The sequence below is a fragment of the Mus musculus genome, chromosome 13, assembly GCF_000001635.26.
Source record: "Mus musculus strain C57BL/6J chromosome 13, GRCm38.p6 C57BL/6J".
NCBI classification, from domain to species: domain Eukaryota; kingdom Metazoa; phylum Chordata; class Mammalia; order Rodentia; family Muridae; genus Mus; species Mus musculus.
In genome coordinates, this window is record NC_000079.6 from 25,054,258 (window position 1) to 25,081,585 (window position 27,328).

A 27,328-nucleotide genomic window follows, 5' to 3' on the forward strand; every position below is an offset into this window, starting at 1 on the left:
CTCGCCGTCTGAGGGGTTGCATACAGTTCAGCATGCTTGGGAACACAGTGGCATGTGGTCACTTGGCAGCAGCAGGAGCTGATGGTGGCTGCTCCTTCACAACTATGTGAATCAGGAATCAGAGACTGGAGAGAAAGTCTGTCAACCTCAGGACCCACCTCTTAAGGGGTTCCACACTCACAGCAAATACTCCACTGGCTGGGGACTAAGTCTTCAAACACAGGAGCCTCTGGGGGGCATTTCCCGTTCAAAAGGCAATGTCTGCTTTAAAAATGGACATATTTTTAAAGACTTAATAGGAGTAAGGGGAACAGTGGTTTGGTTCATTTCAGCAGAACTATTTATATCTGTGTTTTTATAAGCACCCCAAACTGGACAGCTGGACAGGACAAAGTAGCTATATTGAGGTTGTTTATTATTATATTATTATTAAGGGTTGGCATTAAAGATTGTGTCAGCACTCCTGGCCCTTCTGAGGTTCTTGTTTGTATGCTTGAAGTTTTTCTGGGGAGCTGCGGTTGGTGGTGGGGTCGGTAGGATCATACTCTGTACCAGGCTGGCTTTGAGTTTGTGGCTAATCCTCCAGCCTTCTGCCCTCCCAGTGCTGAGATTAAAGGCATTCTCCACCACCTGCATCTTTGCCGAAGTTCTTGATTAAAATCTCCACTCTATCTGGATTTCACAGTCTAATCATTTACACAGCTAGCATGGAGGCTCTGGGCACAGCACGTCTTCTTCAGTCACTTAAGTCTTCTTTAATCCTTCGTCACATAGTAAGCACAGAAAATACTGTAGGGTCTCACCTACCTAGCTGTGTGTGGGTGTCCAAGCTCCACCCTAGCACAGCGCTGGGTATGATAACTTCATTCCCAAACCCCTCACGACTTCGATGCCAGAGGCAGCCAGAGAAGCTCAAGGGAGGCAGGCGCGCTCCAGGCCTAGTTCACAGGCTAGCTCTGGGCGCGAGGCTGCAGTTGCTATGGAAACGGCGAGAAAAAACAAACCGGGCTCCCCGCGGGCCTAGGCAGGCCCTCTGAAGACACTAACGGCGGAGGCGGGAGCACCGGTGCTAGAGACGCGCGGCCGCTTAGGGTTCACAGCGGTGCGGGGCCCAGAGTCTGCAACCCGCCCCGCCCCCACCTGAGCCCCTCCCCCAGCTCCTCCCCCACTGCCCGCGAGTGTCGGTAGGTACCACCGCGAAGGGCCCACCCGAGGCTCGCCACTGGGCGGCGCTGGCCAGAATGGAGCGCCGGGGTCAGGAGTCGTCTCTCTGCTTCTAAACTGCAGATTATTTAGTTTATTGATATTCATTTAGTTTGGCTATACTTGAGGCTAGCCTAGAACTTGCTAGGTAGTCCAGGGTGTCCTTGAACTCGAGTCAATCCTCCAATCCCAATTCTAGAATTGCCCTAATTCTAGGATGATAGACGTGCGCCACTGCGCCCGAACTTCTCAATGCATTTTAAAGTATTTCGTTTTCCTTAAATGAAAGTCCCAGCAACTTTAGTAGGGATAGAAATGGCTTTTGGAGGCGGGGGGCAGGATGGTGGTGGTGGGGGAAGCGAATGAGCAGGTGGCGTTAGTGTGCAAGAAGAGGGTAAGAAAATGAAGCCAGTTCGGAGAAACGACGCAGACGTGATGCGTGATGCTAGGCACTGAGTCTCGCCATGTTAATACTGTGCACTTGAGACCGGGTGCATGTGTGCGCGCTTGAGTGCGCGCGCGGCCGCCGCTGTCCCTCCTGTCCCGGCTCGCGCAGGGGTTTAAAGCCCGAGCGGCGTGGGTTCCCAGACTGCACACCTGGATGCTTCGGGGCGGGGGAGACAGGTGTGCGAGCCTGCGAGCGCTGATTGGCCGTCCGTGCCGCGCCTTCCTTGAATTGCTACCTGCTAGGGCTGGCCCCGCAGCCCTTCCTCACCTGCCGCTAGCTTTCCTTGTCCCTGCAGGAGGCGGTCCACGAGCTGCTGTTGCAGGCCGGTGGAGTGCTTGCGGGCTCGGCGTCCCGCGGAGAAGATGAACGGTCCCAGCTCCAGGTCCAGCCACCTGTCGCAGCCGGTGGTGAAGAGTGTGCTGGTGTACCGCAATGGGGACCCCTTTTTCGCCGGGCGGCGTGTCGTCATTCACGAGAAGAAGGTGTCCAGCTTCGATGTCTTCCTCAAAGAAGTGACTGGCGGTGTGCAGGCGCCTTTTGGGGCGGTTAGGAACATCTACACCCCGAGGACGGGCCACCGCATCCGAAAACTGGACCAGATAGAGAGCGGGGGCAACTATGTGGCTGGGGGCCCGGAAGCGTTCAAGAAACTCAAGTGAGTCTGTGTGCCCCGGCTCTGTGGGGTGTGGTTGATAGGAGGCAACCTCCGGGTGCCATCAGGGAGCTGGCAGTTGTTGGTAGAGTTGAAACTGGAGAAGGAATTTAACTTCAGTAGCAGTAGGTGCAGATTTTAAGTGAATGGTTAAACAGTGTAGAAACAGCAGGATTATTTTATTATTCTGAGACAGTGTCTGTAATGTTCCTTTGAAACTCACTAGATCAAGCTGGCCTAGAACTCTCCGCAGTCCTCCTGTCTCAGTCCCCAAAGTGTGGGATTACAGGTTTGTTTGTTTAAAGCCCTTTACCCCCCCCCCCCCAAAAAAAAGAACCAACAACGAATTAATTCGAGGGCTGGATGCGCTGTTGTGACTTCCCTCTTCATTGTTTGAATTCCTTCATTGCAAGCAGAATGCGCAGAGCCAGGCGCTGTGCCCTCTTCCTGTATCCGGGGTGCTGGTGCTGGTCAGAAAATGCTTGGAAAAGTCCACTGACTTTTGTGTCTGGCTCATGATAATCTCTAGGCTACTGTCTGGATAGGGCGCTCTCTCACAGTCATTTCCTGTGAATTAGCAAGGGAGATTCAGGGCTGTGGAGTTGACTTGTCTTTGAGGCCCTCCAACCTGCACACCAATACTTCTAATGCAAACCATAAAGGGATGGGTACAGTAAGAAAAGTACTTAAGTTTGTGTGGGAGTTGTCGGGAGTGGACAGGATAGTGAGCTACATTGCATGAGTGTTTTAAGGCTTTGCTGACATATACTTTGGTGATTTGCAGAATTGCAAACCATCACTAGAAATCCATTTTTACCACATTTCGATCACTCCCCGAAAAAAACCCCTGACACCTCCCAGTTCTCCTTCCTTCAGGCTTGAGACAACCACTAAGCTATTTCCTGTGTCTGTAGGATAGAGTAGTATGGCAAGGGACTTTGTGTCTGCTCTGTTTGCCATTGTAACATTTTCCAGGGGTCATCCCCACTGTAGCGGGTGTCCATGTCACTGTATGGTTGAGTGGTTTCCCATGACGTGGATCTAATGATTTTCCTTCACCCTATGTGGCTGATGGATATTTGGGGATGTTATGAAGGATGTTTCTGTGGACGTCCGTTTACCACTTTCTGTATCTCTCAGTTGTATCTACCAATGGAATTGTGGAATCATAGATAATTCTATATTCTATAGCTTTAAAATACAATATTTTAATTTAAATTTATCCTGGATCCCATGATAGCTAAAAGTTAAAAAGCATCTATTATAAATCTGTTTCCTGTGATTATTTTCTAACTTTATGGAAGCATTTTTACCAAAATACCACGAAAGTTCTCTATAACTGCCGTGCTCATCTGGCTTGCACAAGCTGAGCTCTAGGGATCTTGCTCACAGGGGATGGAAACTTTCTTCTTATGAAAGATAAAGGATACTTCTGGATTTATGTTTTCCTTCTCTGAAACTTCTCTTAAACATGATTTATCTAACCCTTGAGGAAAGAGCTCAATGGAACCCTATGTCTAAAAGAAACTTAGAACTGTTTTTGTGTTGTTTGTTTGAAAGCATCTCCCTTAGTCCAGGCTAGTCTTTAACCCCATATGTATCCAAGGGTGACCTTGAACTCCTGACATCTGGCCTCCATCTTCAGAAACTTGGAGCTTTAAGCAGAGGACTTAGATTTTGTTAGCTACTTATAGCTGTGCCCTTGGACAAATCTTTGAAATAAACTGGTCAATTTCTAGTATGGTGAAAGTGGGGATGTAGTTCAGCTGGGAGCGTGCTGCCTATCATGTGCAAAGTCCTTGATCTCCAGAACTGCATAAAACTAGGCAACCTGATTCCTTAAGAGGCAACGCAGGATGATCATAAATTATGGTCATTTTCTGCTACACAGGAAGTTCAAGATCAGCCTGAACCTTATCTGCCTGCCTCTATCTCTCAGTTGTCATTAAACTTGGCTTTATGTGGTACTAGGCCAACCTTGGATACACGAGACCCTATGTTTAAAATGAAAAAAAAAAAAAGTAAAAACTATGGATAGAAATGGGTTTTGTAACATAAGGCAACTCTATGGCCAGTATCTTGAATTATGTCTATATTTCAAATCAAGTTATTCCCATAGCTGGGAGTAGTAGGATCTGTAATCCTAGCACTTGGGAGATAGAAGGAGGAAGAGCAGGAGTTTAAGACCAGCCTGGGCTACAGAGGGAGTTCAAAGCCAGTCTGGGCGGTGTGAGCTCCAATCTCAAACAACAATGGCCTCAAATCCAACAAAAACAGCCACTTAGATAGAGAATAATTTATATTACTTATTATAATATATAATGGCAGCACATATTTCTTATAATACATACAATACAGTAATAATAGAGAAAGGAAATCTCATTCAGATTTGAACAGCTGGAAGCTGTAAACTTTAGTTATTTGTCTCTCTTTGTTGGTGTGGTGCTACCAACTCAGAACGATAAGCTACAGCTTCCAGCCAACCAGAGCTTGTCTTACAAACCACTTCTTATGTGTACAGAGTGGATCTGCAGGGTTAACATTTGCTTTTAGTTCACACTTAAGCACACAGAAATCGAGTTTGCTACTGAAACCCCCATGGTTAGTTTTCCATGTTGACAGACACTGGAGTAGCAAGTCAGTATTTCCCCGTGCTTGTGGTGAGAGACACTGAGAAGAGAATATGCTGAATGTGTTTGGAACTTAGTATTTTATAACATTGCACATATTGCTCGTGTAACAACCGAAGCAACTGATAGAGCAAAAGAGGCTGAAGAGCGTGAGTGTCATTCATGGGCTTCTGCTCTGAGCCCACATCATGGTGGGGAAGACAGTAAAATACTTGTCAGAAAGAGAATCAGTTTCCTGCTGGGACGTCTTTCACTAAGACATTTCTAATATTTTTGACACCACCTCCAAAGTTCAAGTAGGGTTTAAACCATTCTTTTACAGCACTTTTAGAAAGTGTTTCTCAAAACGTTTCTTGGGGCCAACAAGATGGGTGAGTGGGCTAAGGTGCTTGTGCTGTAAGCCGAGTGAGGAGAGCTGGACTTCTGGAACCCATGTGAAGATGGAGGGTGATAATCCACTCTACACAACTGTTAACCAGCCTCCACATGTGAACTGCGGCATGTGCATGACCAAGCGCATGCACACACACACACACACACACACACACACACACACACACATTCCATTAACCTGTGAGGTCTGAGACATTTAGAATATAAAACAGGAGACATTATCCTATATACAACAGAATATTTTATTTTTTGATAGACACACCTCCAGGAAATTCACAAAAGGCTCGTTTCATTGCTGAGATCCACTGTGCACACTGTCTCACACATTGCTGTGCACATAGCGAAATGTAGTTGGACTTTAATATTAGTGAAATTAACTAACATTCTGTCAAAAAACCCAAACATTAGCCAATAGTGAACATATTCAATACCAAACTTAATTTTAATATGTAAACTTGGATTTATTGTATTTGTGCGTTTATGTGTAGGTATGTGTGTGTTATAGTGTGAAGATGGCAGCCAGGGGACAACTTTGGGGAGTCCTCTCCTTCCACCATGTAGGTCACAGGGATGGAACTCAGTCAGGCTTGATGACAGGTGCCTTTATTATTTGAATACACTCTTCTTTTGACAACTTGTCTGCTACCATAGTTAAGATAGTTGAGATTCTAATTGTGGTTATAAATCAAAAGCTAGATTTATATTTTTATAGTAAAATAATTACTTAGATTTTTTTATTTATAAGACAACTTAGGAAGCATTTAAAAATGGAAGTGGATCACATTGACGGGCTACCTTGATCACAAGTTTTCAGGTTGTGTTTAGGCACTGGTCACTGGTTAGTACCTGTAGTGGAAAGAATGGGATGATAAGGGTCTCAGAGGCTAACTACCCCTCACCCACATCTGTCTGTAAACTGATCCAATGCCCAAGCCACCCCACAGGACTGAGCATGCCAGTGTCGCTGGGAAACTTTCCTAGTCTTTCTCAGCTCTTCCTTGGACATTCCAGTTTGTCTTTCCTGGGTTTTCATTAGTTCCTTTGACCTCACTTTTGTAATGAATAGAATTAATAGAATTTACAGGATTCATCGAATAGAGTTATACTAAATAGCTAGAGTGAGCGAGTTGGTAGAGTACCCACATGCCCTGGGTTTGAGCCCCGGCGCCACGTAACACAGGTATGGTGTCACATGCCTGTCACCCCAGCACTGGGGCAGTGGAATCGAGGGGATGAGAAAGTCAAGGTCACTCTTGGCAACACACTGAGTTCAAGCCTAGTTCTTAGTGTATAAAACCCTGCCTCTAAAAAAGGGAATAAGAATGGAAGGGAGAGGGAGAGGGAAAAGGATACAGGGACAGGAAAAGGAACAGGGTGGAGAAATGGAGAGAGAGGGAGAGGGAAAGTCAGCCCAGACTGAGGGAGCTGTGCCTCCTACCCAAAGTGTGTCTTTCCACACCATTCCCTCGGTGTGTGGCTTAGGTTGATGAGGCTGCCTGAACGCCAGTCTCACGATCTAGCGCCTACTGATTTCTGTCTCAGTCTTATGCATTTCTCTTGACTGGTTTTACTTTTTCATAATGCTTAAACATTTTATGTAACTGACTTCACACCTGTAAAAGCAACCCTTACTTTTTTTGTTCCCTTCTAGTTACTTGGACATAGGCGAAATCAAGAAAAGACCAATGGAAGCTGTGAATACCGAGGTAATGCAAGGTCTAGTTTGAAACTTTAAATTAATGTCATCTTCTGGCTGTTGTTGCTTATAGCATGTCTGACGTGTGGATTATATTCTACTGGTAAGATATGAGGTCTTAGATGTATAGAAGAACCACTGTATGTTTTAAGGAAAAAGTAGTCATGTCTTTGCTGGACTGTTTTCAGAAATGAAGAGATAATATGCTCAGGCATTCAGGATCGGATGAAGCATGCTCTTGTTTTTCCATCTTCTAGCTTTGTGTTTCTAGATGAGACCCATACAAGTCTCCTTGTTCAGTTGAGAAGATTCTGAATATGCTGGATAAATCTCTGTTCAAAGTCCAAAAGGAATCCTGCCTCCGTCCTTATAGCTTACTTGTCAGAAACAGCTGGGACCAGACTTACAGCCTGAGGCTTTCCAACAAGACAAATAGTTGCTGTGTTGGGCTTGCCGTGTCATTATTTTTGGCTCCTTTGGGACAGGGTCTCTCTACACAGTCCTGGCTACTCTAAAACTCACTATGTAGATCAGGCTGGCCTGAAACTCATAAAGATCTGCTTGCCTCGGCTTCCTGGGTGCTGGAATTAAAGGTGTGTGCTGCCATGTCTGACTCAAAAATATGTTTTGTTTTCATTTTTTATTTTTACTTTTTTAATTAGGTATTTTCTTCATTACATTTCAAATGTTATCCCAAAAGTCCCCCATACCCCCACCCCCCACTACCCTACCCACCCACTCCCACTTCTTGGCCCTGGCATTCCCTTGTACTGAGGCATATAAAGTTTGCAAGACCAAGGGGCCTCTCTTCCCAATGATGGCTGACTAGGCCATCTTCTGTTACATATGCAGCTAGAGACACGAGCTTCAGGGGTACTGGTTAGTTCATATTGTTGTTCCACCTATAGGGTTGCAGACCCCTTTAGCTTCTTGGGTACTTTCTCTAGCTCCTCCATTGGGGGTCCTGTGTTCCATCCAATAGCTGACTGTGAGCATCCACTTCTGTGTTTGCCAGGCACCGGCATAGCCTCACAAGAGACATCTATATCAGGGTCCTTTCAGCAAAATCTTGCTGGTGTATGCAATGGTGTCAGCGTTTGGAGGCTGATTATGGGATGGATCCCAGGGTGTGGCAATCTCTAGATCGTCCATCCTTTCGACTCAGCTCCAAACTTTGTCTCTGTAACTCCTTCCATAGGTGTTTTGTTCCCAATTCTAAGAAGGGGCAAAGTGTCCACACTTTGATCTTTGTTCTTCTTGAGTTTCACGTGTTTTGCAAATTGTATCTTGTATCTTGGGTATTCTAAGTTTCTGGGCTAATATCCACTTATCAGTGAGTACATATCATGTGAGTTCTTTTGTGTTTGGGTTACCTCACTCAGGATGATGCCCTCCAGGTCCATCCATTTGCCTAGGAATTTCATAAATTCATTCTTTTTGATAGCTGAGTAGTACTCCATTGTGTAAATGTACCACATTTTCTGTATCCATTTCTCTGTTGAGGGACATCTGGGTCTTTCCAGCTTCTAGCTATTATAAGGCTGCTATGATTGTTTTAATTTTTTTAAAATTATCTTCTTGTGCTAATGATGATTAAACCCAAGGACTTACATATGCTAAGCAAGTGCTCTGCTATGGAGTTACACTCCGTGTCCTGATTTTTTTAGTTAGTTATTATGTTGCAGATAGGTTCTTGCTAAGCTTAGCCTCAAGCTATTGTATCCTAGGCTTCCCTTGAATTTATATTTCTGCCTAAAGTGCTTCAGTGAGGCAGAGCAAGATGTAGGTCAGGCTGGACACTACTCACTAGCCCAGGTGGACACTCTTTCTATTCAGCGTTCCCTAGATCCAGTACTGCCATATAGGAAAAAGCAGTTCTTCCTATCTGAAGCCCAGACCCCAGAGAGGCTGTGTACTGCTCCCACCTTCTTTCTCATTCTACATGAGAGAGAAGCATGTAACAAGGCCAACGAGATCCTCCAGAAAAGTCACATAAGATAAAACTCTATATAAAAGAAATAAATACCCAATAATAATAATAATAATAAAAAGAATATAAGTAGAAAAAAACCCTCTAATTGTACAGTATTTGAAGAATGTGTGGTTACATTCATTATTCATTGAATATTTACTGAATGGTTTATGGAAGACATGCTATTTCCAGATCTTGTTTAAAATAATATTTTGTCTATCTTTTTCATTTTTCAATGCATGTCACGTTAATTATCTATGAAAGTGATAGGTTTTAAAGCTTAAAGCAGACAATAGTATACATTTTTTTTTCTGGTTGTAATCTTTATCATGACTGAAGAATATACACTTTTAATAGCTATACTGAGTGGGAATAAAAAACAGATTAGTAAATTAGTTCCAGACAAGAATCTATCCACACTTGTTTATATATGTGTGTGTGTGTGTGTGTGTGTGTGTGTGTGTGTGTGTGTCACATGCATGCCTAGTGTTCTCAGAGACCAAGGGAGTGTCACATGCTCTGGCACAGGAGTTACAGATGACAGTGAGCTGTCCATCATGGGTGCTAGGAACCAGACCAGGACCTTCTGCAGAAAAGCAAGTGCTCTTAACCACTGAACTATCTTTCTAGCCCCAGGGTTCTTTTTTTGATTCAACATTAGAAAGGCAGCTAGTGTTGTTCATCTACCTTGCTGTGCTGGCTAGTTTTATGTCAACTTGACTCAAGCTATAGTCATTTGAGAAGAGGAAACCACACTTGAAATGTCCTTATGTCTCTGTAAAATGGAGGCTATAGGGAAGCCTGCAGGGCATTTTCTTGATTAGTGATTGATGTAGGAGGGCCCAGCCCATTGAGGATGGTACCATCCCTGGATAGGTGGTCCTGGGTTCTGTAAGAAAGCAGGCTGAGTGTATTAGTTAGGGTTTTACTGCTGTGAACAGACACCATGACCAAGGCAAGTCTTATATATTTAAAAAAAAAACATTTAATTGGGGCCAGCTTACAGGTTCAGAGGTTCAGTCCATTATCATCAAGGTGGGAGCATGGCAGTATCCAGGCAGGCATGGTGCAGGCAGAGCTGAGAGTTCTATGTCTTCACCCAAAGGCTGCTAGTGGAAGACTGATGTCCAGGCAACTAGGGTAAGGATCTTATACCCACACCCACAGTGACACACCCATTCCAATCAGGTCACACCTATTCCAACAAGGCCACACCTTCAGATGGTGCCACTCCCTGGTCCAAGGATATACAAACCATCACACTGAGCAAAGCCATGAAGGGCAAGCCAGTAAGCAGCACTCCTCCATGGCCTCCGCAGCACTTCTACATAGTCTCTGCGTCGGACCCTGCCTCCATGTTCTCGCCCTGCTTGAGTTCCTGCTTTGACTACCCCAGCAATGAAGTCTGGTCTGAGAGTTGTAAGCGTAAATAAACCCTTTCCTCCCCAGGTTGCTTTGATCATGGTGTTCCATTGAGCAACAGTAACTATAACTGACTAGGATGGCGATTCAGTTTAGAGACAGTTTGTGTTACACTGTTCTCTTAGAGTTACTGTGTTGCTATGAAGCTATCTGCGGACCCTTCTGATAGACGCCTCCTTCTGTTCTGACCTAGATGTGAATTTCATTCCCCACCCCTGTGCCTCTTGTCCCATCTGGGGAGAGGGTCTTCCAGACAGTGGCATTTGTAAATAGGTATTTTGAGTCAAAGTCTCTTTAACATAAAGGAGGCATGGCTCACAATGTAAAGAGAGATAGAGAACAGGTGCCCTCACATTAGAGTACTTGGATGCCCTCAGAGCTGGTTTGAATGTATCTTATAAACCAAATGCTTCACGGCTTTGCTCAGTGGGAAGTTAGAGTTGGGTAAGAGAAACAAGCCAACTGTGTTCCTTACTTTCCGTGTCTTGTGACCAGATACAGCAGAAGAAAAATGTAGCTTAAGGGGATTCATCCCATCTTACTGTTGTAGAGCATTCCACCTGCACAGTGTGAAGGCTTGGGTTCTGTACCCATAGAAACATGAGGTTGGGGTTCTCTCACCTCCTCAAATCTCCTGGGACAGGAAACAGCTAAGCTATAAAACTCAAGGTATAAGCCCCAACCCCAGCACACTTCTTTGAGCTAGGCTCCACTTCCTAAGTGAGCCACAGTCCATCCCACAACAGCACCACACAACCCATGGGGGACATTTCCACCCCAAGTACTCATGACTATAACTATGGTCTTCCAGAGCCACCTAGCTAGCTAGAGGTATGCCTAGAGGCCTGGGGAAGTGCAGGTAGAGATTTAACGGGTTGAAACATGTTTTAAATACAAGTCTTTTATTTTTGGCCTGTTTTTCTATTAAGATCTTAAAAATATTTCTTTCTATAACTCATAGAAGAAATTATTTAATATTTGTCACTGAAAGAGTTAAAAAACATGTGTTTGGAAGAAAGAGTGAACATTGGCTTGGAAGGATGTGGGAACAAGGTAGTCTTGTGTCAGTCAGGTTCAGATGCTAGGCAGGCAGAAGGCCAGCTGGGCATTGGGAAGCTCTGTGTCTCCCACACTGTGCGGCAGCTTCACAGTGCACTCAGGGCCTCGGTGTACGGACACGGATTTCTCCTGACCACACTGCCACATGGCTTTGCTGCCCCTATATTTTAATTGCTAAATCATCCTGGCGTCAAGGTCTCCCCCCCCCCCCCCCAGTGAAGACCCACTTCCTGTCTCACCTGGGAAACAACAATCAAGCAGAGAATTGATGTCTGCTTCCTTTAGCTCCTCCTCAGAGGCCTTCATTAGAACCAAAGCCTTGAGAACACTCAGTGTTCTTCCCTAGGTCTCTTGTGAATTCCTGTAGGATGAATGTGCCATGGTCATGCCTTCTTCTGGCCTTGCTGCCTCTAAAATATTGGTTGAGTATAAGATCTGTCACGATTCCTATGGCTTTTGTCTGTTTCGTATGCTATCAGCCCGGAAACAAAGTCCTCTTCATGACATTGACATAAACCTCCTTCCATGTCAGTGCCATTTACCAGTAGTTTATGGAACTGGAGGGCATTTTTGGTAGTGTAGAAATTTCAACTGTAAGTTAGCATTACACTCGCCCTTCTTAAGATACGGTAGCCCAGGCTCCAGCTTTGGCTCACACTCCTGAGTGAGCCCTTTATCCTCTCCTTCCCCCCACAGTGCTCCCGAGCTCCTCCCAGTCTGTGTTCCCACTGATTAGAACACAGAACAGTTTAGGGCTTCATTTTGTTTCTTTGAGTCTCACTGGTCCACACACTGAAGATCAGTAAAGATATTTGTTATTAATTTATTTATATGGTGTACATGTGTTGCTGGAGGTCAAAGGGCAACTTGCCGAAGATGGTTTTCACATGATCTGGGGGATTAAACTCAGGCACCTTTGTCTGTTGAGCCACCTCAGCAGCCCAGTCAAGGTAATTTGTATTCTTATCCCCATGCTGACTTTTTAAAAATCAAGAGTCTGTTTGGATGCTCTCTTTCTTTTGTTTGCTGGTCTTCATCCACTGGTAGAGGAGCCCTAGTGGCCAGTAAAGAGACAAGCAAGAAGAGGGAGGGTTGGGCTTGTCCTTCTCCAAGTGACCTGCTGATGGGTGAACAGTGCTCTATACCTGGGAGGAACTCTGCTTTGGTAAGCCTTCTGCTAGTTAGGAGCCAAACTTAGACCCCAGTGAAGGCCTTCGTAAGGCATGGCAGCCCCCTGTGGGGGAAAACCATGCTGCCGAACTGTCTTAAATCTACCCAGCTCACTTTGGAGATTTCCTTATGAGAATCTGGGTGACCTTAGTTGTGTGGGGAACATGGTAGGTACCAGGATATGGGACGAAAGGAAGAAATTACTCGAAATTGCAAAGCTTTGCCTTTCTGGAAATGTGTGGGGACTGGAGATGTGGCTCAGGTCATCCGCTTGGATGAATGTCCTTCAGATGGCAAATATCATTACTGAGACCTACCTGGTTCAGTTTAATCATTAGGCATGATTTCTAATAAAATATACCATGAAATTGCTATTTAAAATGCTTTGGCTGAGACTGGAATTCTAGACATTAAGCTGAGCATAATTATTAACCATGCTACGGGAAGGCATGGGGACTCTGTGGCTGAGATCACTAATCTTTACCTTGCATATTCCGAGTTCTCAGGGGAGTTCAAAGGGGCGAACACTAAAGGGTTAATCAGTTTTCCTTTAACTCTAGGAAATCATTGCAGGTGGTGTCAGCAGACTTGGGCATACTGATTTATTGAAGAGTAAAAGAGAATTCCTATAAATTCCTCTAATAGCGGTGGGAGCCTCTCTCTGCTCTTTAGACCATTCCTCAGTTTCAGCAAAACTGTTCCATGAGAAGCATTTCTTTATAAGGCAAGCAAGGCCAATGCAGAGGTCGTGATAATCCTAACGTGTAAGATGTTACTGTCTTAGTCAGGGTTTCTATTCCTGCACAAACATCATGACCAGGAAGCAAGTTGGGGAGGAAAGTGTTTATTCGGCTTACATTTCCATACTGCTGTTGATCACCAAAGGATGCAGGACTGGAACTCAAGCAGGTCAGAAAGCAGGAGCTGATGCAGAAACCATGGAGGGATGTTCTTTACTGGCTTGCTTCCCCTGGCTTGCTCAGCCTGCTCTCTTATAGAACCAAGACTACCAGCCCAGAGATGGTCCCACCCACAAGGGGCCTTTCCCCCTTGATCACTAATTGAGAAAATGCCTTACAGTTGGATCTCATGGAGGCATTTCCTCAACTGAAGCTCCTTTCTCTGTGATAACTCCAGCTGTGTCAAGTTGACACAAAACTAGCCAGTACAATTGACCCCTTGTCATCTTGACACACAAACACATCACTAGTAAGCCTCAACCTTTATTTCTTATTCATCCCCAAGATCTAAATAACTTTAAAAGTCCCACAGTCTTTGCAAATTCTTAAAATTTCAATCTCTCTTAAAATCCAAAGTCTTTACAATTAAAAGTCTCTTAACTGTGAGTTCCACTAAAATACTTCCTTCAAGAGGGAAAAGCATCAGGGCACAGTCACAATCAAAAGCAAAATCAAACTCCAACTGTACAATGTCTGGGATCCAACTCACGATCTTCTGGGCTCCTCTAAGAGCTTAGGTCACTTCTCCAGCCCTGCCTTTTGTAGCACACAGCTAGTCTTCTAGGCTCCAGCTGCCTGTACTCCACTGCTGCTGCTGTTCTTGGTGGTCATCTCATGGTACTGGTATCTCCAAAACGCTGCTGTCTTCCACTGTAACTTGGCTTCAACAATAGCCTCTCATCGGCTCTCTTCTTGGTGCCAAGCCTCAACTCCTTTGCATAACCCCTTCAGTCCTGGGCTGTCAATTGCGACTGAGGCTGCACCTTCACCAATGGTCTTCCATGGCCTCTCACAATGCCAAGCCTCAGCTGCTCTGCGTGACTCCTTCATGCCTTCAAAACCAGAACCATATGGGTTTCTCTTACACATTACCAAGTCCAGCCGCAGCACAAGGTACAACCTTGGCTATTTCTGGAACACAGCCTCTGTGCTCTCAGAAAACACTTCCCAGAAGATGTCACCTCAATGGTGCTGGTCTCTTCTTAATCACCACTAATAGCTCCAGCTAACCAGCATCAATAGTCCCAGTAATGCAAAGGTTTCACTCTAGTAGTTCTGGTATCTTGTTAATCACAGCTGATTCTCCAGCCCCAGCTAACCAGAACCACAGAACCTTCACTATTCAAAAAAGCAATGTCCCTGAAACGAGTCTTTAAATTTCCCTCTGAAATTTCACAAGCAAGGCCTCCATCTTCTGCATTGTTCTCAACATTATCTTCCAAGCTCCTACACAACATCTGACAGAGCTCTTAACACCAAATGGATCTTTTGGCCCAAAGTTCCAAAATCCTTCCACAGTCCTCCCCAAAACATGGTCAGGTTGTCACAGGAATACCCCACTCTGCTGGTACCAATTTGTCACTGCATTCTTTGGTGATCAACAGCAGTATGAAAATGTAAGCTGAATAAACTCTTTCCTTCCCAACTTGCTTCTTGGTCATGGAATAGAAACCCTGACTAAGACAGTTACCAAGGCTTTTTTTCTTCTTCTAAAGAGCAATTGATGTTACCAAGGCTTTGTAGAAGATTTTTTTCTTCTTCCAAAGAACAATTGATTATATTGCATTTTTATTTTAAAATGATTTTTTATATTTACATATTTTGTGTGTGATCATGCTTGCACCATGGTGCTGCTATGGAGGTCAGAGAAATGTCCATGTCCTCCTAGAAAATACTAGCTGAATGAAAAAAAAATCACCAATAATGCCCAGCAAAAACGACCAAAGCGAGTACATTGTTGGTTTGGGTTTGACCAGTAGTCAGGGTATCTGATGCTGATTTAAAATATTTGCAATCCTCTTTGCATTTTAATAAATCTCCTACCCATGAATCTGGCAGACATGCATATTAGAGCTTGTATTCCTCTTGCTTACATTAATAAGTGGTTCCTAGTAACAGAGAAACCCAATGCGTAAGTAAACATTTAGGTTACTTAGTCTCCAGTTTCAGTTTGCCCTCCAGATCCTGCCGCCCTCTCATGTGTGCTGCTCCTTACAGCTTGCAAAGGGACCTTCAGCCTGTATAGGTCACTATGCTGGAGAAACAACCAAAGACCATGTCTTTAAAGTAGCAGGCTGTACACCATCTCCTCCTGTGTAAAACAGGCTCCAGCGAGACTCAGCACCAGCAGCTGGAGGCTGCTCTCAGGGCTGGGCCATTGACGTCCATTCAGTTGGTTTCATCACAAATATGCAGCTGTGTACCTAATGTCTGGCTTGGTCAACAGTGAAAATTCCCACATACCATCATGAGAGACTCCCTTGTGAGCAGCCAGCTAGATCCAGCTAAGATATCATCCCATGATTACATAGTTTGGATGTTTGTTTGTTGAAATAAAGTCACTCTTGGCCCACCTGCTAGCTGGGGGCAGAACACTGAGTGTCCCAGGGCTGTGGGAAAGAGACAAGGGAATCAACTCAGCACATTTGCTACAATGTTTGATGTTTAACGGGAACGCTCTCTCTAGGAACTTATAAATGGCGGCCTATATAGCGTTGTGCTTCTCTCTTCTAGTGACAGGCATTTGGGGATTTCATTCACTCCCATCCTTGCTAGTTCAGATCCCACATCCTAACATAACCACTGGTCTTCCAAGTTTTAGAAAATGTATGTGCCTGGCCTCGTGCGAGTTGGGTTTACAATGATGAGGAAGGCTAATAAGGGTCTATCCAGCCTTCTCAGCTGTCTGTTACAGGAAGTCTTCTACTGCCTGAGTGAAGACAGCGCGGTCAGAGTCCGAAAGCACAGGGTGCTGGCGGGATGCTGCCAGAGGCCCAGTGTCCTCAGCAGCTCCCTCCATGAACTGATACTTCTGTTGAGCCCTCTTAGCAGGGTGGAGGAAGAGCACTCAGAGTGGAAGAGATATCTTCTCCTGGACCAAAGCATAGGACGGACAGAGCCACCATGGCAGGGATGGAGTGGTGTGAGAACTAGGGCTTAGAAATGGGAGGAAACTTAACTATAATGTTAAAAATATAAATAGATAAATAAATAAACAATAAACTTTTCCCTAAAGTCAGTCAGAAGCTGTTGATGGAGTTTCAGAGGGAGTAGACAGACACAATCTCTCTTGTCACCGTTAGGCTGGAAGCCAAGAGATTCCTCAGGGGTGAATCAGGTGCTTTTGATGGCTGAGGTAGTGATGCAGAAGGGTCGGATCCGAGAAAGAGTTTATGAGCTGCTTCTGAGGGTGGAGTATTACTCACTCTCCTCCTTGCCATGACAAAATACCTGATGAAGTCAACATAATGAAAAGTGGTGGATTGAGGCACATGGCTTAAGAAAAGCTGAGATAGAAATAAAGTCTTTAAATTTAAATCACGTATTTTGTAGATGTAAATGTAGTAAGATTGTGGCTGAGAAGGCATGGTGATGGAAGCATGGGCTGTCTGGTTACACTGGGTCTGCAGTCCTTAAACAGAGAGTAGGCAAGAAGCAGAACCAGGGCCAACGTCAAGGCTAGCCCCCAGTGAGCCACTTCCTCTGGCAAGGCTCTTACAGGTTTCACAGTTTTCCCAAATGGCATCAGAGCTGGAAACCAAGTGTTCACGCACATGGGTGTGCACAGACGTGTTGCAACGGTGGTAATGGAGGGATAATACTGGGTGCTTTTTAGGCTGGCCTGGGTAACCGTGCTGGCTGCTCTTTATTTTTCCCCTTTTATTGGAAATAGATTAATTTTTCATACAATATATCCTGGTTACAGTTTCTCCTCCCTTTACTCCTTCTAGTTTCTCCCCTTTCCTCTCTTCCCCTCCTATTCTACTTCCTCCCTGTCTGTCATTAGAAAAGAACACGCTTCTAAGAGAAAACAACCATACATGACAAAATAAAATTTAATAAGATAAAACAAAAAACAATGCATTGTGACTAGACCAGGCAACCCAACAGAAGGAAAAGAGCCTTAAGAACAGGCACAAGAATTAGAGACCCACATGTTCACACACTCAGGAGTCCTATAAAAATACTAAGCTGAAAGCTACAGTCTGGATGCAGAGGCCCTGGTGCAGACCCATGTAGGCACTGTGCTTGTGGCATCAGTAATGTGAGTCCATATGAGCTTTGCTTGGATGATTCCGAGGACCTTGTAATCCTACTGTCCGATGCACTATGGCTCTTATACTCTTTCTGCCTCCTCTTCCCTGGGTTCCCTGAGCTCTGAGGGGAGGATTTGATGGAGACCTCCTATTTAGAGATGTGTATTCCAAGAGCGCCTTCTCTCTCTCTCTCTCTCTCTCTCTCTCTCTCTCTCTCTCTCTCTCTCTCTGTCTCTCTCTGGCTGTTCCTGTCTGCTGCAGGAGGAAGCCTCTCTGACTGATGAAGACTGGATAACACACTGATCTATGAGTATAGAAGAATACCAGTAGGAGTCATTTTATTGATTTTGTTGTTGTTGTTGTTTTTTGTGTGCTGGCTATTTTTATGTCAACTTGACATAAGCTAGAGGCAGCTGAGAGGAGGGAGCCTCTACTGATAAAATGCCTCCAAACATCAGGCTGTGGGCAAGCCTGTAAGGCATTTTCTTAATTAGTGACTGATGTGAGAGGGCCCAGCCCTGAGCTGGTGGTCCTGGGGTCTATAAGAAAGCAGGCTGAGCAAGCCACAAGGAACAAGCCAGTCAGCAGCCCCATTCCATGGCCTCTGCATCAGCTCCTGATTCTAGGTTCCAGCACTGTTTGAGTTCCTGTCCTGACTTCCTTTCAGTGATGAACAGTAACATGGAAGCTAAGCTACAAGTTTATTTTGGTCTTGGTGTTTCATCACAGCAATAGTTACACCATCCAAGACAATAACTATGCAAATTATATTCCCACTCATAGACACAAGGGGCACTTTTTGTTTGTATGTTTGAGAAAAGGTCTCTCTATGTAGAAAAGGTATGTATGTTGAGAAAAGGTCTCTCTTGGCTGGTCTGGATGGCAGTATGTAGACCATGCTGGCCTTGAACTCACAGAGATATGCCCGCCTCCACCTCCTGAGTGTTGGGACTAAAGGCATCTATTATGGTGTCTGGCCACTCTTGGTGTCTTTGATAACAAAGACAATCAGAAATACCACACCAACTACTGGAATATACAGTCGGGAACTCTGCAAGCCCAAAGCTTGGCTGTGAGCACATGTGATTTCTATGCTATGTATTTAGTCCCTTACCTGGTTTATCCAACTGAAATCTCCCTGCAGCCGTGAGATGAAGTGTGTGTGTGTGTGTGTGTGTGTGTGTGTGTGTGTGTGTATCGCCATTCCTGTTTTATGAAGCAAACTAGTGCACCCGCAGTTGGAGAGACCTGCTCATTGTTATCTGGCATTGTGCAAAGGGAAGCATTTCCAGCCAAGCTAGAATAATTTAAATTGAAGGTGATCACTCAGTCTGTTTGCTGTGGAAGGAGTGCTAAGTCAGGTGAAGGGCTTTAAAACTTGTTATACTTGATTGGATCATGATAGAAAGAAAATGTAAAAGGGAGACTGAACATTGGGAAATGAGTCTAGACAGGGGTATGGTTTTCTTTTCATTACCCCAATGCCCTTCTTTAACAAGTTGTTAGTGACAGTCTTGCCTAGAGCTATTTTAGTTGTCTTAATTGGCTTTTTTTTTTTTTTTTGCCATGGCTTATATTCCCTATAGGACAAGGTATTTATGTTGAATGTTTCCACTGCAGTCTTTGAAATGGCTTTGGCATGTCTACTTAGAAAAGACTCCCATGGGAAACTGAAAGTATTTTTACATGGAAATTTACTACTGTGTTTGAAGAGATTAGAGACAGGGATACTGATCCAGGGACCATTGATTAAAATTTTCATACTAAGGGCCATTTGGTTACTTTAACTCTTTGACCACAAGTTTAGAATAATATCAACCCTGTTACCAGGAACATAAAATAACATGCTAGGCTGAAGGAAAAGACTGGGGACGACCATCCTGTGCTGAAGACAAGCTAACTTCCAGCCTCTACCTCAAAGCGTCAAAGTAGTATTTCATCTCTTCTATGGTTGAGTGTGAGATGTCACTTGGTCTTAGCTGATGGCCCTGTTTTGGGAGGTTGGGTGCTTTTAGGAGGTGGAGCCTCGCTAGAGGAAGTGAGCCACTAGAGGATGGCCTTGAGGTTGACTTGCCAGGGTCTCGCTTCCTGACTGCTCTCTGCTTCCTGACTGCGGAGGCACTGTGATCAGATGATCTTACTGTTCCCTCTACATTTTCCCCACCTCGATAGACCTTAACCTTAAAACTGAGCTAAAATAAACCCTTGTTGCTTTAAGCTGCTTTTATCACTGCAATGGGACAAGCCACTGATGCAAGTGAGCTGTTTATTCCAATATAAAGTATGCTCAGATATCGGGAAGCCTAAATATGGCAGATAGCTAGTAATGGTCTCTGAGACTCAATAAGAACATGTCTTCTTTCTACCAGAATTGAAGCAACCCGTCTTCATACTTGGACAATTAGCTCATCCTCTTTGAGGCCAACGGAAGTCTCAGTCTCTCCTCTCTACTTCATTTCTCTCCTGTCTGCTCTCTCCTCTTTCCTCTTACCTGTCTCTGCCTCTTTTCCTTCTTTATCCCCCTCCCTTTCAGATCAATGCTTGGCTTTATTAGTATGCTAAAAGTCTCATCTCTAGGATTTTGGGTGATATCTCATCTTTTCTGTTCTGTTATAATATTTTTAAACCTATACAGTGAATTACAGGTGTAACTCTTGTTACTTTATGTGAGTGGATAAAGGGAGATGAGGAAAAAGATAAGGCTTACCATGTACACCAGTATCAAAGCTATACAAAGCTGGGCAGTGCTGGTGTACACCCTTAATCCCAGCACTCAACAGTCAGAAGCAAGTGGATGTCTGGGCTTGAGGCCAACCTGGTTGACAGAGGAGCCAGTTCCAGGACAGCCAGGGCTACACAGTGAAACACTGTCTTGAAAACCCAAACAACAACAACAACAACCACAACAAGGACAACAACAAACACCATCACAACAACAATCACAACAAAAAACACAACAGCAACAACGACCACCATAGCAACTACAACAACAACCACCACAATCACAACTATCGTAACAACAACCACAACTACAACCACTACCATCACAACAATAGCAACAACAACCACCACCTCAGCAACCACCACCACTACTACCACCACCACAACAACCACAACCACAACCACCACTACCACAACCACCACCTCCCCCATAGCAACAACAACTACCACCACCACCAGAGCAGCAGCATCAAGAACAACAGCCCCAAAGCTGATGTATACAAGTGGTTAGCACACTGGAGAATTGCTCATGCCTTGCTCTCCTAATCATCTTCTAATGAGTGCTTTTACATACTTAGGGTTTTAACCCAGAGTTTTGTTCTGAAGAGTTCTGAGTTGATTTTTTTATCATTGTATGGTTGCATTGTTGAATGAAGTCTGTCTTTCCCTCAAGACTGTAAACTCCAAGATATTTGGACCATTTTACCTTTTTAATGATCATCTCTGTATTGCTCTAGCATCTAAAACAGATTCTGGAACAAAGATATATGTGTACATATTTGAATAAATGATAAACAAACTTTTCCTAGTACATGAAGATGGTTGCAGACAGTCTGGGCTTTAAGTATTACTATCATAAGATCTTCCAGTGTCCAGCTTAGAGTCAACTTAGAGTGTCTATTGAGGGATTGTTTAGATTGGATTGGTTTATGACTCCCCTTCCCCCACCTGTGATGGACTGACTTCTGACTTGATTGATAATTGGCATAGGAGGGCCCAGTCCACTGTGGGTGGCAGCATTCCCTGGGCTGGAGGTTCTGAGCAGTATAAGGAAGCTAACTGACATGAACTACAGAGCAAACCAGCAACATTCCTCCATGATTCCTGCCTCAACTTCTTGTTTAGTTTCTGTCCTTACTTCCCTGTACAAGGGACTGTAACCTTGTAAACTGAAAGAAAAGTTTTCCTTCCATAAGATGCTTTGTCAGAGTAACAAGAGATGAAGGTAGAATACCCAGTTTTAGGCTTGAATTATAAATCACCCCAAAACTTAGTAGTAGAAATAGCACTGTGTTTTATTCATAGATCTGTATGCTAGGAATTAAGAAAGGGCCCAGAAGAGTGGCTTTTTTGTTTGTTTGTTTGTTTGTTTGTTTTGTTTTTTCAAGACAGGGTTTCTCTGTGTAGCCCTGGCTGTCCTGGAACTCACTCTGTAGACCAGGCTGGCCTTGAACTCAGAAATCTGCCTGCCCCTGCCTCCCAAGTGCTGGGATTAAAGGCGTGGGCCACCATCGCCCAGTCTTGCTTCATGATTTTTGATGAAACACTTGAAGGCTGCATGCTAGACTCATCTGGAAAGTAGCATAGCAGTAAAACAATGTTGACCATCGGATAGACCCTTATTTTTCATCCTCTCTTGTCTTTTCTGTTTGTTTTTTCTTTGTCATGTAGATTGGTCATCATCACAGAATGGTTGTGGAGGTCTGAGCTATGGGAAGAAAGGAGAGGGCGGGAGAGGGGGAAGGAGAGGACAAGTCCTCCTCTTTTTCACACTTTCCCCATGTCTTCATTTATTGACTTAGGCTGCTTAGTGAGAAAGAGGGTGGAGGTCATTTAGCATCTTAGACTATGAGGCTGGTCATGATCATTACGAACAGACAGAGTCAATATAGGACACTGCAAACAGACTGATCTCAGAAGGGTTTGTCAGTATTGTGTGTGAGCCTTGCTCATTGCTTGCTGAAGAGCTGGGTGAAGGGAGCCTGTGGAGTCTCACGCACTCCGAGAACCTCTTTGTGTCTTCCAGTTACACAGGCAAGATTTTATGGGGTGGGTAGCATATCTGTTTAAGCAAAAGAGAGGCTGAGTGGAAGAGCTGGGGATGGAAGAGGGCAAGTGGACAGGGATCAGTGTGCATCTTCATCACACTGGACAGAACAAAGAGCACCCAGCACCTGGCTTCCTTTCCTGCCGAGACTCCTTTCTCCCCATATGCTATGTTCTTTAGAGTGGAGGCTCCAGTGCTTCTCACGGTAATTCCTCTTCATGGTGAAAATACCTACTTCTAAAACGGCAAAGCAGCCTTGCTGGGAGCACATCCAGGTCCTGCCATGCTGGGAAATGGTTTACCCCACGACTGAAAACCTCGACTCAACACAGCTCTAACTTCTCTTATTTAGATCAAAAGTATTCGTTTACAACATCGGTCCTGTGAGCATTGTTTTCCTGCTTTGCAGTTGCTGGGGTTCTCTGCCCTCTTGTCTCTGCCTTTCCTTGAGTTATGATTGGGACAGAAAACTAAATGAAATATTAGGGAGTCAAAGACAGCGGCACAATCCAACAGCCCCCGGTCATCTCTAGAGAAGAAAGTGTTGAGCAGAGCTGAGAGCCTTCCCACGGGCAAAAGAGTTTCAGTGTAAAAGTTCTTAAGTGTTCTTCCTGGTGGTCCAGTTTCAAAGGCCAAATTTTCAGACAGTTTTGGGGACGAAATTCCTCTTTTCTTTGAAGCTGGACAGCGGGACTTTTTAGCGGGAAGTTGCTCAAGCAGCACCGCTTGTACATGGTGACCCTTTGCTTTGATTTATTATTCTACTCCCCATGGGTGTGAAGATTGCAATTCATCATCTGGTTCCTACGGCAGGTTTTAGAGTCTGCCTGAGGTTGTTTGGTCCTCGGTAACCTGGAAACCTAATTGCAACAACAAGCCATTTAAAGGCAGCTCCTCTCCGAGTGCTTACAATAAAAGCAATACCAGGGAGGACCAGCCTGTGGCTGACCAGTATGTCCTTCAGACAAAATGACTCCTGATTTATGCCTATTGATGGTTCGGATGCTGTAATTCAGAAGCATGCTTAGTAGAACAAAGAGGAAAGAGAAAAAAAGAAAGAATGCCATCGAATGTAATAGTTGGTTGAAGCTAATACTTTCTTTTCCCCACCAGATGAGTGAAATAAAACAAATAAATAAATTTAAAAAAAGGAAGATGTGACTGCTCCTAGGTAGGGTGGGAGAGAAAGGTTATTGTAGATATGAGGGAGAGCATAGACAGAGGCAGAGACAGAAGCATCTGGGAGCATCCTGAGTGAACAGGACCTTGAGCCAGGCCACATGAGGGGGAGAAGAGAGAACAGAGAAAGGAGAGGGGAGAGGGAAGAGGGGAGAGGAGAAAGGGGAGGGGAAGGAAGAGGGGAGAGCTGGAGGTCAAAAGACAAAAAAAGGCTTGCACAACCCAAATGGCTTGGTTATACAGGGAAGAAGAGCAGCTGGGGGAAGGGCAGCCCCGGGCAGTTTAGGGTATCAGTCGGGTATGCCAGCCAGGAGGACCCTGTAACAAAGAAGGACTGAAGAATGCTTGGAGAACCTGGTGGCTGGCTTCAGCTCTGCTTTATTAATAGGCAGCTCAGTTAGCTGGTTGTCCCAGGTTTGAGACCTAACACCTCGAAGAAGTGAGTATCTTGTCCTTTGTATTTGGGAAACTGCAAGAGGTTTGCTCCCTTAGATGAATTTGTATTCCGTCTCTTAGTATTATTTCATATTATATAACACCTTAAGGTAAAAATACACTAGTCTTTCTCACTTAGGAAAGCATAGAAATTAGATGTGGAGAGAAAAGTTAGTCTAAATAAGTTTAGTCACCCCACTTGAGTGTTGATGAGCAGTTTGTGGTGCAGCTTAAACAAGGCAGCAAATCCAGGGCAGAGAAGATAGATCTCTGGGAACATGCTTGGTATGCTAAGTGAGGACCTTGGTCTGGATCGCTGGCATCCATATAACAAGTTGGGCATGGTAGAGTGTACCCTGTGGTCCCATCACTGGGGGGCAGAGAAGGGCAGGTACCTGGGTTGTTGCAAAGACCCATGGATTAGGGTGAGGGCAAGGTTTATCCAACCATGTCTTCATTTGGGTATTGCAGAAACCAATGCTGATAGATAGAAACTGGTGCAGGGAAGACCCACAGGCCCCATGGCACCCAATCTGTGTCATATCACAGATTCTCTGGATTCTTTGAGTCAGTTCCTTTGAAGATGTGGAACAAACTTGACCTTTACCCTCACTGGTGGGCTCTGGTTTTTAGGTGTTATTATAAATGCTTCTCCAATCCCCACTGTTTGAAACTTGGTCTCTCATGTAAAATTGCCACCCAAGCTGTCTGCTTGCTCCTTGGTCTTACTTCCAGCTGCCATCCTGACACCGTTGAAAAAAGCAACTTGAGAGAGAAAGGGTCTGTTTGGACTCACAGTTCAAGGGTACATCTGTCTACCGTGGTGGAGTAGTCAAGACCCCTTCACAGTCACGGTCAGGAAGCCGGGAGTGACGAAACCCTCTACTTAACTCAGTGTTCCCCTTGAAGGTCAAGGTCCCTGCCCAATTAGTGATGTCATGCACAGCAAGGCTGGGTCTCTCCCCACATCAACCTGATCAACACAGTCCCTCACAGACATGCCCAGAGGCTAAATGTCCTATGGGTGGTCCTGGAGGCTTGCCTCCCAGGTTCTTACAGCTCTGCAGGTTGAAAGCAAGGTATAGAGGCATGAGCACATAGGCCCTTTAAAAGCACATTTGTTTCAATAAACCTAAACGGAAAAAACCGTATTCACCTAAGCTTAGTTTTCTTATGTATATTGATACTGTACTTAGGGAAGCAAGCAGAGAACGAGGAAAGGCTTTCCCTGAAGTCCATTTTCTGTGCAGGGGATGAGAGCGAGCATCCCTGTTTAGTTAGGTTCTTTATTGCTTTGTGTGCGCTGTTCTGCTTAAGGCGAGTAAGCGAATTAAGCCTGAGTTTCTCTCCAGACTTGTCTGTGGGCTGGGGAACAGGAGCTGAGGGATTTTCCCAAGGACCTACGCCAGTTGACTGAGCTTTGGGGTACCCTGATCTCTTCTGAGCATAAAAATTTGGATTTCACACAGCCTTTGCTATAACTGGGAGGATGTTAGTATTTGCTTATTTGCTGTAAAGTCAAAAAGTTGTCTGGAGTCACTAAGTATGATGGCCTATAAATGCCTTTATTTGAGAAGAATTGGGACGAAGCATAAGGAAGTGGGTGTTCTGTTTCCTCAGTGCTAGCTGAAATGTTTGAGTTTGGACCACTGGGCTTGGGAGATTCTGGTGGTGTTCCCTTCACACAAGCCGTGGTCCCAGGCCTTTCCTGAGATAAACAGGTTGGGAAAAGAAGAACAGGGCCTCACTCCTGTGCAGCCCTTTCTATGTTTCTACCTGACATGCTCTCTCTGATGTAGCTGAAGTATTGTAAATATCAACACAGCACTGCTCTGTCACGAGCTACCTTCACCCAAGCAATGCAGGTAGAGGAGGAAGAGGAATCGGGAAAGACAACGAGGGACTGAAATCCTGACAAGTGGAACATACAAATAGCACAAGCTGTGTTCTTGGAGGCCTTAATGGAACAAATATGTTTGATTTCAATACATTTTCTTTAAAACAATTGCATTCAATCTCATTTATGTTCCATTCTTAGAGATGACAATGCCTGAGTTATGAAGGCTGGGAAAAAGCTAACAGTGACTAATCACTTAGGAGATATCCAGTGTTCTGTCATAGTTTTCAACAATAATTTTTCAACTGATGATATTTTCAGTAATCTTTTAATAATTTTTATAGACTATATTTTGATCTTTTCATTTTCCCCAACTACTCCTTGCTTTTCCAGAGTTCCCCATCCACCCAACTTCATGTTCGTTCTCTCTTTAAATAAGAAAACAAAACCAAATACAAAGAACAAAAATCTCTCATGAAACTAAACTCAAACAAACAAGCACAAGACCAATAAGACAAAAAAGGCAAAACAACGCCAAATGAAACAAAAAGGACACGCACACACACACACATGCACACCCAAAAGCAAACAAACGAAAGAGCCCAAACAAAACATGGAGTTCCTTGATAAACCCAGAGCCACTCAATTAGATAAAACCAGAACCCTAAATGAGATTTTTCCTTCCTGGCAGGTGTCAGTTGCAGACAGCTTCTTGGTTAGGGGTGGGACCCTGTGTCCACTTCCCCCTCGCAGCACTGGGACCCTGTCTAGCTTGAATGTGTGCAGGCCTTGTGCGTGCTGCCACAGGCTCTGCACATCAGTTCTGTTATAGACAGCTCTATAGCTCTGCTAAAGACACTGTGTCCTTGAAGTAACCCACCACTTTTGGCTCTTAAAATCTTTTTGCCTCCTCTTCTGCATAGATCCCTGAGCTTGAAGGGAGGGGTTTGATGAAGACATCCTGTTTAGGGCACAGTGCTCTGAAGTCTTTAACTCTCTGTACCCCGTCCAGGTATGGGTCTCTGCTAATTCCCATCTACTGCATCAATTACTTTGGGGAGTAATAGCACTCTCTCTCTCTCTCTCTCTCTCTCTCTCTCTCTCTCTCTAAACTGGCATACAAGAGGCTGGTGAGATGGCTCAATGGGTTAAGACATTTGTCACCAAATGTAAGTACTTGACTTCAGTTCCTGGAACCCGTATGAGGGAAGGAGGGAAATCATCCCCAACGTTGTCCTCTAACCTCTCGTGGGTGTCGTGGCACACTTGCACCCTTGACCCCACACAATGAAGAAATCAACATAGCAATTAGCACACAAAGAAAAGACTCTCAGGAGGGCATTTTATAATAACTTTATTCTTATTGATCCTAGTCAGTGCAGTCTTCAGCAGGAAGCAAATGCCTGCAGAGTTGCAGTACCTGACCACAAATTATATTATAGGGCCATAGTGACAGGCACTGGACCCC

The 27,328-nt window shown here is 44.6% G+C and overlaps 1 protein-coding gene across 6 annotated transcripts in view; it reads left to right on the forward strand.

Annotated features, from left to right (window-relative positions):
• Window positions 1–1,015: 1,015 nt before the first annotated feature.
• Window positions 1,016–27,328, forward strand: part of Dcdc2a (doublecortin domain containing 2a) — a 155,434-nt gene continuing 129,121 nt past the window's right edge. For 2 of the 6 annotated variants that reach the window (NM_177577.3, NM_001195617.1), the window contains exons 1-2: window positions 1,747–2,306; window positions 6,978–7,032. In NM_177577.3, coding sequence (NP_808245.2) covers window positions 2,014–2,306; window positions 6,978–7,032 — 348 coding nt within the window. In that variant the 5' untranslated portion in view covers window positions 1,747–2,013. The other 4 variants (XM_011244294.3, XM_006516604.3, XM_011244291.2 and 1 more) reach the window with 4 other exon arrangements.